This window comes from Thamnophis elegans, chromosome 2, assembly GCF_009769535.1.
Source record: "Thamnophis elegans isolate rThaEle1 chromosome 2, rThaEle1.pri, whole genome shotgun sequence".
Classification (NCBI taxonomy): Eukaryota; Metazoa; Chordata; class Lepidosauria; order Squamata; family Colubridae; genus Thamnophis; species Thamnophis elegans.
The window spans coordinates 102,745,710-102,759,750 of record NC_045542.1 but is presented as its reverse complement, the minus strand read 5'-3'; the positions used below and the strand labels follow the sequence as shown (position 1 = coordinate 102,759,750).

The 14,041-nt window shown below is 39.3% G+C and overlaps 1 protein-coding gene across 1 annotated transcript in view; it reads left to right on the top strand.

The window, feature by feature from the left end:
* CACNA2D2 (calcium voltage-gated channel auxiliary subunit alpha2delta 2) overlaps nucleotides 1–14,041 on the top strand; it is a 583,233-nt gene that overhangs the window by 136,563 nt on the left and 432,629 nt on the right. The window contains exon 3 of the mRNA XM_032210871.1: nucleotides 5,945–5,947. Within this exon, the coding sequence (XP_032066762.1) occupies nucleotides 5,945–5,947 (3 nt within the window). The remainder of the gene's footprint in view (nucleotides 1–5,944; nucleotides 5,948–14,041) is intronic.

Below are 14,041 nucleotides of genomic sequence, written 5' to 3'. Positions count from 1 at the left end.
CTTCTTTAGTCTTTGTATCACCTGGGTTCAATATTAATTCCTGCTCTTTCCCTTTAATTTCCTCTTCCAATTCTTTACGTTTTTGCCCTTGTTTATGTCTACGTATTTTATTTATATTTATCAATACTCCTCTCATATAGGCTTTGCTTGCATCCCATACATATTCCATAGGTGTACCCTTATTCATGTTAAAAACAAAGTATTCAGATAACAATTTTTTACAATCATTAACATACTTTTCATATCTGAATAAATTTTCATTCAGCCTCCAGGACCTTGTAGCCTGAACTACCCTTCCCAGCTCCATCCAAACTGGGTTATGATCCGAAAGGGCTCTGGCCGTAATCTTTGTCTTCTTCACCCTAGAAAGTAAATCATTAGTAATTAATATAAAGTCGATCCTTGAAAAAGATTGATGTCTGTCGGAGAAGAAGGTAAAGTCATATTCTTCTGCATGCCTTTCACGCCAAACGTCTCGCAGTTCGAAGTTGTCTATCATGTCAAAAAAGGATTTGGGTAGTTTGGCTCGGAATTTAGTATTCGGGCGAGATGTCTTCTTATCTCTTTTGGTGTCAATCACGCCATTCCAATCACCCAGTGGTATGCACGACTTAAAGTACCACTGTACTAATTTAGCATGGAGATTTCTATAAAATCCATCTTGTTGTTGATTAGGAGCATAGATTCCCAAAAGCAGTGTCTTTTTCCCTTCTAAGATTAAATCTAATGCGATATATCTTCCAAAGGGATCTGCTTCGATTAACTCAGCTTTAATGTCTTTCCTTAAGTATACTACTATACCATTTTTTTTTTCCGTAGCAGAGGTCACAAAGTGTTGACCAAGTTTGGGATTGGACAGATATTTTTGATCGGTTATTTTGATATGAGTTTCCTGCAAACAAATTATATCATTCTTAGATTGTTTAAGATAATGAAATATTTTCTTTCTCTTCTGTGGAGAGTTCAGTCCATTAACATTCCATGTCAGAATCTTAGTTGTCATTTTTGGTTGCCTGAAGCTTTTTTAGAGCCTCCCGCATGGCCTGTCTCACCTTGGGTCTAGCTCCTCCCACAGCTTCTGAGCTTGTTGCTGTAGCTCCTTGGTCAATGGCCGAAAATTGTAAAGATTGTTGCGTTATGGCTTGTTTTTCTGTTTGTCTGGTGGTCATATGGTTAGATCTTTGTTCCTTAACCCCTTGCCCTTCTGGGAGGGGGAGATGATACGTTTTGTCTGGTGATTGTGTAGTTTGCTGTTTCTCTTGTCCTGCTTGTGGTTTTTCTCCATATCCCGATGGTTCAGGGTGCCCCACTTTCAAAATCTTATGATAGAAATCTCGAGCTTTCCATACAGAGTTGAGACGATATCTTTGCTTATCAAATGTAACTATGATGCCAAACGGGGCATCCCATCTGTACTGTATCTGGCGCTTTCTGAGCTCTTCCACCAAAAAAGCATAATCTCTTCTGGCTCTTAGCATTTGAGGTGGTATCTCTTTCAAAACCATCAAATCCTGTCCGCCAATTTGAAGCTTGGTATTGTAGGACTCTTGTAATATCTTATTTCTGGATTCTCTTGTAACAAAATATATTACCACGTCTCGGGGGAGTTGCTTTTGTTTTGCCGCCCAGGAGTTGACGCGAAAAATTTTATCAATCTGCCAATCAAGATTGGATCCCGGTCTTCCCACCAGACAGTCAAAGGCCTCAGAAAACATCTGCTTTAAGTTCTCCTGTCTCTCTTCACGCAGCCCCCTAACTCTTAACGCAAGTTCCATCTGGTTATACTGTATCATAATCATTTGTTTTTCAGCATTTTCAACTTTTCGTTCCACCTCTTCGGTTTTAGATGTCAAATTAATTTTGGCTTCATTGAGAGTTTCTAAGTTCTCTTCCATTCCAGAAATATATTCTGTAAGTACGTTTACGATTCCCAACATATCATCATTTATTTTGGTAATCTTGTTATCAAATTTATCATATGAGACTTTTATCTCATTGCTTATCTCTTTCCTTATTTCTTCTCTGAACTCTCTAAGAGCTTCCAAATTCTGTTCCCTTGATTCTCTAAACATTTCCAACAAAAATTCTTTTGTTACAACATCTCCACTAGGGGGCATAGAAGGTGGGGGCTGTGACTTTGTGCCAGGTATAGGAGAAGCAGATTTAGGAGGTAATTTCGCAGGATTCGACTTTGAAGCCATAATATCTTTGCTTCAAGCACTTAACAAATCACTATGCCAAGAAGAGAAAAAAAAATTCTCCCTTTTTTGCCAAGAATTTTACGGAGGATTTCAAAGAGCTGGCATTACGCCAAAACAGTTCAACAAAACAAAACAAAAAACAGAGAAAAGCCCTGTTCGGAATGTCTCTGGGTCAACAAAGGGCCTTTGAAAACTTTTAATTAGATAAGGAAGTCTCTTCAAAGGGAATAATTAGAAAAGCTGATTAGAAAAGCTGCCGGAATGTATCATCATTGCAAATACAAAGGCTGGAGAATCGCCATCTTTAAAAAAAAAAAAATTGACACTGAAGCTTGAGTTTCTAAAAAAACAGACGTAAAGTTCTCAAATATGAGCTCTGCTTGTATTAATTTCATAAGAAAAAAAATAATTTCATTAATTTGTCCTAAGGGGGGGTCTTGGCCTTGTGCCGTTAATACAGCAGAGAAATCTGGCCGGAGATGACTCAGCTTAAAAAAAAACAACCCCCCCCCTCGTTTGCAGCAGAAAAAAAAAGCCACAAACTGCAAGGAAGAGTTCTTACCAGCTGAGACGCTCACTACAATCTTCTTATCTGAAGTTTGAGTTATCTAAAGGGTGTTTAATTAGATAACGAACCAGAAATCTGGGAGCGGCTCAATTAAGCCGCTGCCGACGGCTAAGTTCCTCCCCGGAAGCCCCTGCATGAATAATCTAGATAGTCTTGTTGGGAGCTGTGGAAGAATATGCAGTTGCTGTGAAACTGGTCCTCCCTAGTAATTATCTAAAAAAGATGACTGCTGAAAAGGAAATGAGACCGGACATATCATCTTTGATCTGAAGTATTCTAATTACATTGTTAATACCATTTTTTTAACCCGCTGTAATGCTATGATGCATTGACTTTTCATACAGTTGTATTACAGATAGTTTCTGGCTTCCCTATCTACAGCGTTCTCAAATGTCTCAGGGTTAAGCTACGAACCATCCCCACCAAGCACCAGACCAATCAGCCTCCAACCAGCTGGAAGGGTGGGAGACCTCTCAAATCTTAAGTTGGAAGCTGTTGAAAATGGTTGTGGCAAATACTGAGAAAGGGACACTGCCCAGGATCCCATCAAATGACAGCATTTAAGAGATCTGGAGTGTGCCCATTTACACTCTGACACATTGGGACAGGCAGATACCTTGGGAAAATGTTGTTAGTTGCGAAGTTGTGTCTGACCTATCATGACCCCATGGACAATGTTTCTCCAGGCTTTCTGTCCTCTATCATCCCCTGGAGTGTGGATATACTTGGGAAAATGTAGATCCACAAATAACATGGCCCTGTGCCACGTAAGGCTTTAACGGCACAGGTAGTCCTTAACTTATGACCACAATTGATCCCAAATTTCTGTTGCTAAGCAAGACAGTAAAATGATTTTTGCCCCATTTTATGCCCTTTCTTGTCATGGTTGAGTGAATCCCTGTGGTTAAGTTAGTATGCTTGTTAAGTGAATTTAGCTTATCAGAAGGTCATAAAAAAGTGATCATGGGACCCTATGGGACACTGCAAATGTCATAAATGCCAGCTGCTAAATATCCAAATTTTGATCACATGACCATGGGGATGCTGCAACGGTTATAAGTGTGAAAACCGGTCATGACTCATTTTTTTCAATGCCGTTGTAATTTCGACTGGTCACCAAACAAATGGTTGTAAATCAACGACTACCTGTAATAACCAAATTATTGAATTGAATTGCACCTGGAGAGCAGCTACGGGTCAGTGTAGCACTCGTGTAACTTGGATGAACCATGGGTCTCCCAGAACTGTGTGTCTGGACCAATTGCAAATTATGGATAGTCTTTAAGGGAAGTTACACATAGAATGCATTGTAATAATTGAAATTGGAGATGATTAAGGCACAAGTGCCCATGGGTAGAGCCTCCTGATTCAGGAATGACTGCAACTGGAACACAGATGAATTTGTGCAATTGTCCCTTAGCCCATGGCAGCCACCCGCTCTTCTAATAAGAACCGTGACTCTACAAGGACTCCCAAGTTGTGCACCAAACCTGTAAGGGAAGTATTAATGCATTCAGAGTTAAAGATGTCAACACATCTGACCCTGAAGGACCAAACAGCTACAAGCACTCCACCCCAGATTGAGTAGTTGCTTCCCACCCAGATTCTTAGAAGCTCCACACACTGAACATTAACCTGGACAGCATTTCTAATAAAGATGTATAATTCAGTATCTTTAGCATACTTTGCACTTTTACAGTGCTAATTGTAGATTATTTCTGGTTTGTTTAATAAAGCATGGATGAAACAAATTTTGGTCTAATATTAGGTGCAGGTGTAGCCTCTTTATTTTCCACTTTCTTTGAAAAATGAATGTTTCTGGAGGAGATGCAGCTGAAGATCAATTACCATATTTTTCAGAGTATAAGATGCACCAGAATATAAGACGCACCATGATTTTGAAGAGGTATATTAAAAAAAAAGTTTTTGCACTCTGCGGGCTTCCCAAGCCCCCTGTACGCCTTGTTTTTTGCAAAAAAAGTGAGGGGGGCATGCAGAGCTTTAAGAGCCTTGTAGAGGATTCCTGGGGGCTGGAGGGAGGGCAAAAACAAGCAAAAAAATTGGACGTTTGTTTTTTAAAAAGCATGCAGAGCTTTGGGAGTCTATGGGAGGCTGGGGGGAGGGGAATGAGCAAAAAACAGCCCATTTTTGCAAAAGGAAGGGCATGCAGAGGCTTTGGGAAGCTTGTAGAGTGCTCCTGGGGGCTGGGGAGTGTCCAAAAACACCCTGTTTTTTTCCCCCCTCCCCAGCCCTCAGGAGCACTTTGCAAGCCTCCCAAACTCTCTGCACATCCATTTTTGCAATGGGTGATGGAGTTTCCATAGGCCAAAAGTGCTGCATTCAGTGTATAAGACATACCCAGAATTTCTCTTAGGGTGCATTTTATAATCCAAAAAATATGGTATCTGAGCTTTAGCTGCAGGTTTTCTCTTAAACAATGGGCTTAACTCAACATAAACCTGTAGCTTGTTGTTCCTGTTATAATTGGATGGCTCTTGATACTTAGGCATCATACTTAGGCAATCTTCAGAATACAACTTTTAAGTTTCTATAGTCCAAAAGATTTGTTTGTTTTATGCATAGTCCTTAGACTAAATGGCCTAAAACATGTAGATAGGCATCTATTTAAGGGGTTGAAGCACTTGCTGAGTGGAGACCCCTGCAGTCAACACATTTGTGGATGAGTATTTTATAGATCACCTAGGATGCTTTTCGGCTTTGGCCTTGAAGAGCAGACCTCAAGGCATTAACCACCTAAGGAGATGCATATTGTCTCTATGTTTGTACATTTGACTGCGAGCCCTTAAGGCATTTCCAAATAAAGAGAGATGTTGTTGGAGAATGAATAAGCAAATGAAGAGTAGCTAGAGTGTATGCTAGACTGTAAACCCCAGGCAGTCTTAAAATTGCAGCCCATTATCAACATATCTTAAAATGATATTTGTTTTGACTCAGGATGGTATTTAGAAGTTAGAATAAAACTGTGTGGACTGTGGAAAGTTATGAGCTGGCTGCAAGTGTGAAAGAAGCCTAACTAGAGGAGGAAAGTGAAATCAGCTTGACCAAATAATGCTATCCAGATTTTTAAGAGCAGTAAATAAGAATCAACAAATGAAGAGACATATTTTCTGTGTCTTGCCTTGTGTCGAACTCACCATTACCCCTTAGTTTTGAGAGAGTGTATCTGGTGGTAATTTATCATTGTCAAGAAATTATTGAATTCTTTCTATGTATATCATTCATTTTGTTGCATTGTGATTTTTTTTTTGCCTGAATAAAAGTGGTATGAGTTTTGTCCAGAGTAGAGTAACTGTGCCCAGAGGCAGGCATTGTGTATCTTGCATCTAGATTTCATGTGTCATTGCTCACAATTTCATGGTTTACCTGACAACTATAGGCAGCTTTCATTTGAGTGCTGTAGAGTCATCAGATTGTTCCATGGGAGTACGGAGACTATGTACTTGAAGGACTGAGAGGTAACTCTTTCCTACTTTGACCCTTCTCTATTGTGGATGATTAAATTTGCTAGAGAGGGATCTATTAGTGGAGTTTGCTTAAATATATTCTTATAATAGTTAAATAAGTGGCGAAAAGTCCTGCATTTATGGGACCCTCTTTCTGGATTTTTTCCTCCTAATTTATCTTTTATAGGCAAGATATTAGAGTTCATAATGGTTACTAGCTAATTTCATGAAACCTTGGCCTAATTTCAGAACTCTTCCCTAAAACACTGTCAACTCAAATTCCCAGTGAGCAGTACTTTGAATAGATTAAAAGTAACTATTAGAAAAATGAGACAAATGACTAATAATAAAGTCTTGCCCTTGCCTATTCTAGCTTTATCAAAAGTTCGGGAGTTGGATGTCATCAATATGCTCATGGTATCAAATTTTATCATTTCTTTGTGGGTGGAATCAAAGAGACTGGATACTATGAGCTTTTATCTGAAAGCAATGATAAAATGAATGGAGACTATAAAAAACTTGAGTGTTAATGTAGTAGTAATCAGTAGACAAACTGAAATGGAGAGCAAGGGCAGCTTCCATTTGATGGGCCAAGTTTACAACTGAATGGTGTTTTTTAAATGTCTCTTCTGGGAGAAGAAGAGAGCATTATACTGCACTGTTCATATTCCTTTATTTAGCTGTTGCAATTTTTTGTGAGAAAAATGAAGCTGCTCTTGAAAACGTAGTGGACAGAGTGCTTCTGGGTGTCCACATTTTGGGTCATGTTACACAAATTTAGGGCTTTTATACTCATTTTCTGTTTCATGAGTGAAACAGAAAATCCTGCATCATTTTCTGATTGTTTAAGCAGTTCGAGGTACTAACATTAGAATAACTGAAGGATATCTTGAGCTTCTTTACAAAAAAGCATAGTACTTGTTTGATGCCTGCATAACCTTCCCCAAAAGTGAAGGAGGTAGAGAGAACTTAGGTTTTACAGGAGCTTAAAGCATTATTTTTATCCCTTAACACCCGCCCTCCAAAATTGAGCCCATTATGAACTTGTTCCTCCCTAGGCAGGCTGTCCTCCAAACTAGTAGAAATCGCACATCCCATCCTAAACAATCCAACCGGCTGTTCATCATACCACAACTACTTAAATGAAACATTTTCACCAATCCTGTAGCTGGCATTTTTATATCATGCTATTATAATTCTTGTTTATGCTTTCTCCAGCCTATTAATTGCTTCAGTGTTAATTGCTGTCATAGCAAGGATGCAAGATTGAATAGACAGTCATTCTAACTTGTTATTTCTATGTTTCTTTGTGTTCTTTCAGTATTCTAGCTTAGTTATTCCATTCTATTGATCTAACTGACGATACTTTGCCAGTTTCTCATGTCCAAAATCATCTTTTTGATTCATTTCTTTCTCTTCTTACGAACTATCTTGATACATATTGCACATGTATTTTTAACCAATGCATATTAGTAATCTGCTACAGTTTGTTACTAAGTAAAGGTAAAGTAGTATAGTATAGTATAGTATACGTTATTTGTATGCCGCCCTTTTCCCTGAGGGGACTCAGGGCAGCTCACAGTTCAGGGGGAGGGGGAGACAAACAAGTTACAAACATGAAGACAGACATTATTAAAAAAGCACAACAGTCATACCATTCGGGTGGGGTTAAAGTCATTAGCCCCAGGCCTGCTGGGACAGCCAGATTTTGAGGGCAGCGCGGAAGGTCTGGAGGGTGGTGAGGGTCCGGATCTCCACGGGGAGTTCGTTCCAGAGGGTCGGAGCAGCCACCGAGAAGGCTCTCCTCCGAGTAGTTGCCAGTCGACATTGGCTGGCTGATGGAATTCGGAGGAGGCCTAATCTATGTGATCTTATTGGTCTAGTGGAGGTAATTGGCAGTAGGCGGTCTCTCAAGTACCCAGATCCAATACCATGAAGGGCTTTGTAGGTGACAGCCAGCACCTTGAAGCGCACCCGGAGATCAACAGGCAGCCAGTGCAGCTCGCGGAGGATAGGTGTTACGTGGGTGAAACGAGGTAAAGATCCCCCTCACACATATGTGCTAGTCATTCCCGACTCTAGGGGGTGGTGCTCATCTCCGTTTCAAAGCCGGAGGGCCAGCGCTGTCAGACAACATCTCTGTGGTCATTTGACCAGCATGACTAAACACCAAAGGCGCACAGAACACTGTTACCTTCCCACCACAGGTGGTCCCTATTTTTCTACTTGCATTTTTACATGCTTTTGAACTGCTAGGTTGGCAGAAGCTGGAACAAGTAACAGGAGCTCACTTCGTTACGTGGCTCTAGGGATTCAAACCACTAGACTGCCGACCTTTCTGATTGACAAGCTCAGCGTCTTAGCTACTAAGCCACCACGTCCCTATTTATTGCTAGACTTGTTGTAAACTTTATGTTTTTATTAGCTTAAAGATGCATAAGAGCCTCAACCAGTTTTTGTTTAAAGTAAGGACTTAATTTCATATATGGTCTATCTTTTTTCATTACTCACATAGATTTCACAGAAATAGCTGTCATCTCCTTGTGCAATGGCAAGTGGAACCATTTGTAGCTGTTAAAAACAGTGATAAACAACTTGTTTTGCTTTCCTCAGCATGTATATTCCTATCCAATTATCACGAGCTGCCAGCACCACGATACCAAATTAGTTGGATCATCAAATCTGGAATTGTCAGGCTTCTCATAACTAAGCAGTAGCCTTGATGCCCTGAACTAAATAGAATTAGGATTTTTTTTTCAGAGAGCATCATATTTAACAAACGGCTGAGATTTTCCCTGGATTTATTTTGCTTGTTTTATTTTTCAGGCGGGGGGGGAATAATTTTGGAAATGTTTCTCTGAATATTTTCTAGCATATTTATTTATTTAGCATATTTATATAGCCACCCACATCATATGGAAGTGACTCCAGGCAGCATACAGCCCTTAATTAAAATCAATAAATACATAAAAGATCACAATTTTAAAATAACTATAGAAAGGCACACAAAACAAGAGAGGATGATATTAAGTACAGTAAGGGAGCCATTGCAAAATTTCCCTGATCCCCTGGGACTCCCAGGCTTAATAATATAGCCAAGTCTTTAGGGATTTGCAAGAGATTGAGAAAGATGGAGCTAATCTCACTTCTGGAGAAATAAGTTCCACAGGTGCCGTTGCAGAAGGCTAACCTTCTGGGCCCTGCAAATGTAATTTCCTAGTAGATAGCACTTGCAGCATGCCTTCTCTGCTGGTTATAATAGGACAGACAAAAGTGATTGGGGAGAGATGAACTGTCAGATAACCCAACTCCATGCTATTAAGGGCTTAATGGTCAAAGCCAACACCTTGAATTGGACCTGGGAGCAAGCTGGCAACCATTGCAGCTTGTGGAGTAGAGATGTGATTTTTACCATTCTAGGGGGGACACATAACTGCCTGGGCCATTGCATTTTTTACTAACTGAAGCTTCTGAGTGCATGTAGAGCATGCTGCAACTGGCAATCACTTTTCCCAGTGTCCTAGGATCATCAGATCTGAGCTACGATGGAAGAAAATGGTGCTAGGCTTCCAACATAAGATCCTCAAACAATAGCAAAAGTATTTTTTAAAACTTATTTAATTTAGAAATGATGTCACTCTAGCTGGTTTATATAAAAAATATCAAAATGTAAGCAGAATAACATTACAATTGAAACAGTAAAGCTGTAAACAATTGAGGTTTTTTAATTTTAAACAAAAACAAATAGTAATGAAGTTCATATTCTTATAGCTCATTGTTTGTCAATCTTGACAACATTAAGATGTGTGGACTTCCCAGAATTCCCCAGCCAGCATTATATATAAATGTAAATGAGAAATTGAACCATATTATGACATAATGTTCTATGTGAAATAAGACAATCTGTTCTCTTGATAATTATATTTTTGGTTAGCCAGGAATTGGCCTCTTTTATGTTGGGTTTATTTATTTATTTATTTATTGTGTGTGGACGTTTTGAAATATAGCATAAGGAAAAATTAAGAGAAATCCTTCTTTTCCTTTGACACCTGAACCACTACAGAAGAGAACATAATTTTATCCTTAAGGAAAAGAAAGGATTTTTTTTTCTTTAAGTTATTTTACTTTTGCCTTTATGTTATGTGGTATAGTGACTTATGGGTTGGACCAGGATGAGGGAAAACTGGGTTTTAGTTGAACCACAGAAGTTCACTGAATGATTTTTGGGTCAGCTATTTCTCTCTGCCCAACCAACCTCCCAGGATTTTTTCCTTAGGAAAAGCAGCAGGAGGGAATCTTATATAAGCTGCCTTGAGATTTGAATGAGATAGGATAGAAATGAAATAAATAAATAAAGTCTCAGAAAGCAGTGATAAGCCACGGTGGCACAGTGGTTAGAGTGCAGTACTGCAGGCTACTTCTGCTGACTGCTGGCTGACTGCAATTCAGCAGTTCAAATCTCACCAGCTCAAGGTTGTCTCAGCCTTCCATCCTTCTGAGGTGGGTAAAATGAGGACCCAGATTCTTGGGGACAATATGCTGACTCTGTAAACTGCTTAGAGACGGCTGTAAAGCACTGTGAAGCGGTGTATGTAAGTCTAAATGCTATTGCTATAACTCTATAACTGGGTCCCCAACTCTGGGCTGTTGGAAACTGAGCCATATAAGCGGCAGACCATCTTTATTTGTGTATGTGTGGGATTAGGTTGTGTGTGTGCATCCATCTCACCTTGCTGCCGCCACTGCCGATTCACAGACCCAAAACGGTTGGGGATCACTGCTCTATAACATCTTCCATTCCATTTCCATCTGCTAAGGAAACTAAGACAGTCACTTGCTCACTTTTTCTCATGGAATATTTTAGCACCCATTTATCATATAACAGAAACAAGGGCTTTCATGAGCCCACTTTTTCTTGCTAGAAGTGCAATACATGAGTAGAAGGCTTTGTTTATCCACGTCCCCCAGAAGAGCTTTTCTGTCCTTCCTGAGCACTTGATGTTTACTCAGTGTTAAGTGACATTGGAACAATGCGTGAAATCTGAATTGAGTATCTCTTAAATAAATTCAGAGCTGACAATATGTAAATTGCACATGCATGTGTGATCAAAAGCTGCAGATAACATTAAAGAGATTGTATCAGCTTAATGCAAGTTTAGCAGCAAAGTCTGTGATCTATAACAACAATCCTTGTTAGCCAACAAACTTATTTAAACTGCTTGAACTTGCTGCACAAACCCTATGTAAATCCTTAGCTCCTAGCTGAAAATACTCCTTGCTTGTGAGGGATTAGTGAAAAGCCAGTTTACCTACCATAATCACAGTACTGTATTTTTTCTTTTATTTCCTGGTTGATTGAGCTTCTAGTCTTTTGTGTGCCTAACAAAATATAATTAAAAAGACAATTTTAAACAGATAGGCAACACAGATTAGTATCTTAGGAACTCAGTCTTTGGAATGCTCATTTTGGGAAGCCAGTTTGAACTACAATAGCTTCATAAGCCCAGCTCTGTAAATTACTTTCCTTGCAGTAGTACTTAATCAGTAGGACTGAAATACAAGTGATGCTGGAGAGTTGTGATCAGTTGTCCTATTTCTTAAGGGTGTTTAAAATAACTGTGTGTGCCTGGACACCTGAGTACAACAGTGATAAAATTCACACTGTGAAGTTACAATGTAAGATCTGTCCCTTCCGTTTTTATATGTGATGTCTAGATGCAAACATGAAATGAGAACACGTGGGTCATAATGCAGGCTTTGTCATCTTGCCATGTGGTTAGGAAAAGTTACCCATGTTGGTGTATATTTCATTGGTCTATGTAGAAAGTAGAAGGAATGGCCTTGAGGGACAGGAGGAAAGCCACTGCCAACTCAACAGTTAGATAATAGAAAACTGAGTCTGGGGTAGAACTGTAATTTACAATAAATCTCTCAGATAAATCCTCCCTAGTTCACACAAAAGTAAAGAGTAGGAAGGGGGATTTATATAAAAACTTGAAGGATTTTATTATTACAATTTTGCAATAAAAATAGTATTGATTTACATGACATGGTTTTCTAATCTGTTCTACTTAAAGGGCTGGTAGCATAACATATTTGTGAGGTAGTGTTAGATACCCTGTTTCACCGAAAATAAGACCTCCCTGGACAATAATAAACTCCCCAGGTTTTGAGCGTATAAGGCCTTCCCCAAAAATAAGCCCTCCCCAAAAGTTTTGCCACACAGCAGCAGCCATGAGGTGGACATGCTCACCACCTCCTGCACCTCAAAAATAAGACCACCCCAAAAATAAAGTCAAAAGAAAATAAGACCCTGTCTTATTTTCAGGGAAACATGGTATGCATGGTATTTTGGAAATGAAATGCTTCCTATAGTCCAATTGATTAGGGAAAACAGTAGCCTTTCTCTTTCCTTCCCAGTGAAAGAAATGGACAGTTCTAGTGAATTGAATGGCTTAAGAGAATTACATTCCATCTATCAGAAATCACACCAGTTGCTGTTCAGTCACTAAGTCCTGTTCAACCATAGCACACCAGGCTCCTCTGTCCTCCCTGTCTTCTGGAATTTGTCCAAATTCATATTTATTGCATTGATGAAACCATCTAACCATATCATCCTCTGCTGTCTCCTTCTCCTCTTGCCTTCACCCCCCCTCCAACATCAGGGTCTTTTCCAGTGAGTCCTCTCTTCTCATTAGGTGATTCATGCTGGGCAGAGCAATAAATATTGACAGTCCAGAAAACCTCAGCAACAGCACAAACAACAGACTTGACATTGCAAAATATAAAGGTGGGCGTGCTTGTGTATACAAGCCTTTGATTTTAAATACAAGGCCTCCCATTCTTTAGAAGCAATGAAGTTTGGGATATTCTATTCCCAGCCCTGATTCCTGGAGACAATCTTTTCTTAAAGAGTCTGCCTGTCTTGAAAATAGTTGGTTCCCTCTTCACCAGTTTCCGCCCTCATGATATTTTCCAAAGACCCCAATTCTATTATCCTTGTTTTAAAACTTAAAACATCCAGAGTTCCACTTTTTCTGCTAAAAATCAGACTTTCATAGCTCCTTTTCAGCTCCACAACACTTTATCAAGTGTTGTTGCTGGATATAAATTGAAATGAGGCACACGGAAAAGGAGGATAGGAACTTGATAGTTTGCAGGTGGAGATTACATGCAAGACATTTTGCAAATACCTTATCAATGAAGAATGTGTTAAAATCAATTTTCTCATTGAAATAGCTTGAAACCTTTTGATGCATATGAGTTGGATACTCCTTTACTTAAAGGATCTCAAAGTAGCCATTTTGAAAAGAAGAAATTTTGTCAGCTCAACTGAGCAGGAGTGGCTGAATTCAATATCAAAAGCAGTTGAATATATTAAGTAGTCTTAAATCTAACTGTAAAGATTACCTTATATTGGTCTAGATAGAGGTATTCGTTCAGCCCAAGAACAATGGACATTGAGATTTGGAAAATTTGCAAGAAATGCCACTCTTCGATATAGTTGAATCATCCTTTGGATGTCAAAATGTATTTATGCACATATACATTGACACAAATCCATTTATTTTAGCACTCAATGCCTAATAACTAAATTAAACTATTTCTGACTAGTCTTTATTCTCTCTATGCATTCAGCAGCTGTCAAACCTGGGCCATAATACTATCCACGTTAATTGTACCATTTCAGATTTATTCTAGTATTATGACTAGCCTCAGGCATTACCAAAATCCTCAGCAACTTAGAATGAAGCAGCTTCTTTGCCATTTCCATTGAACCTGATGAGTTGAGGGTGCGGTCCAGGGGT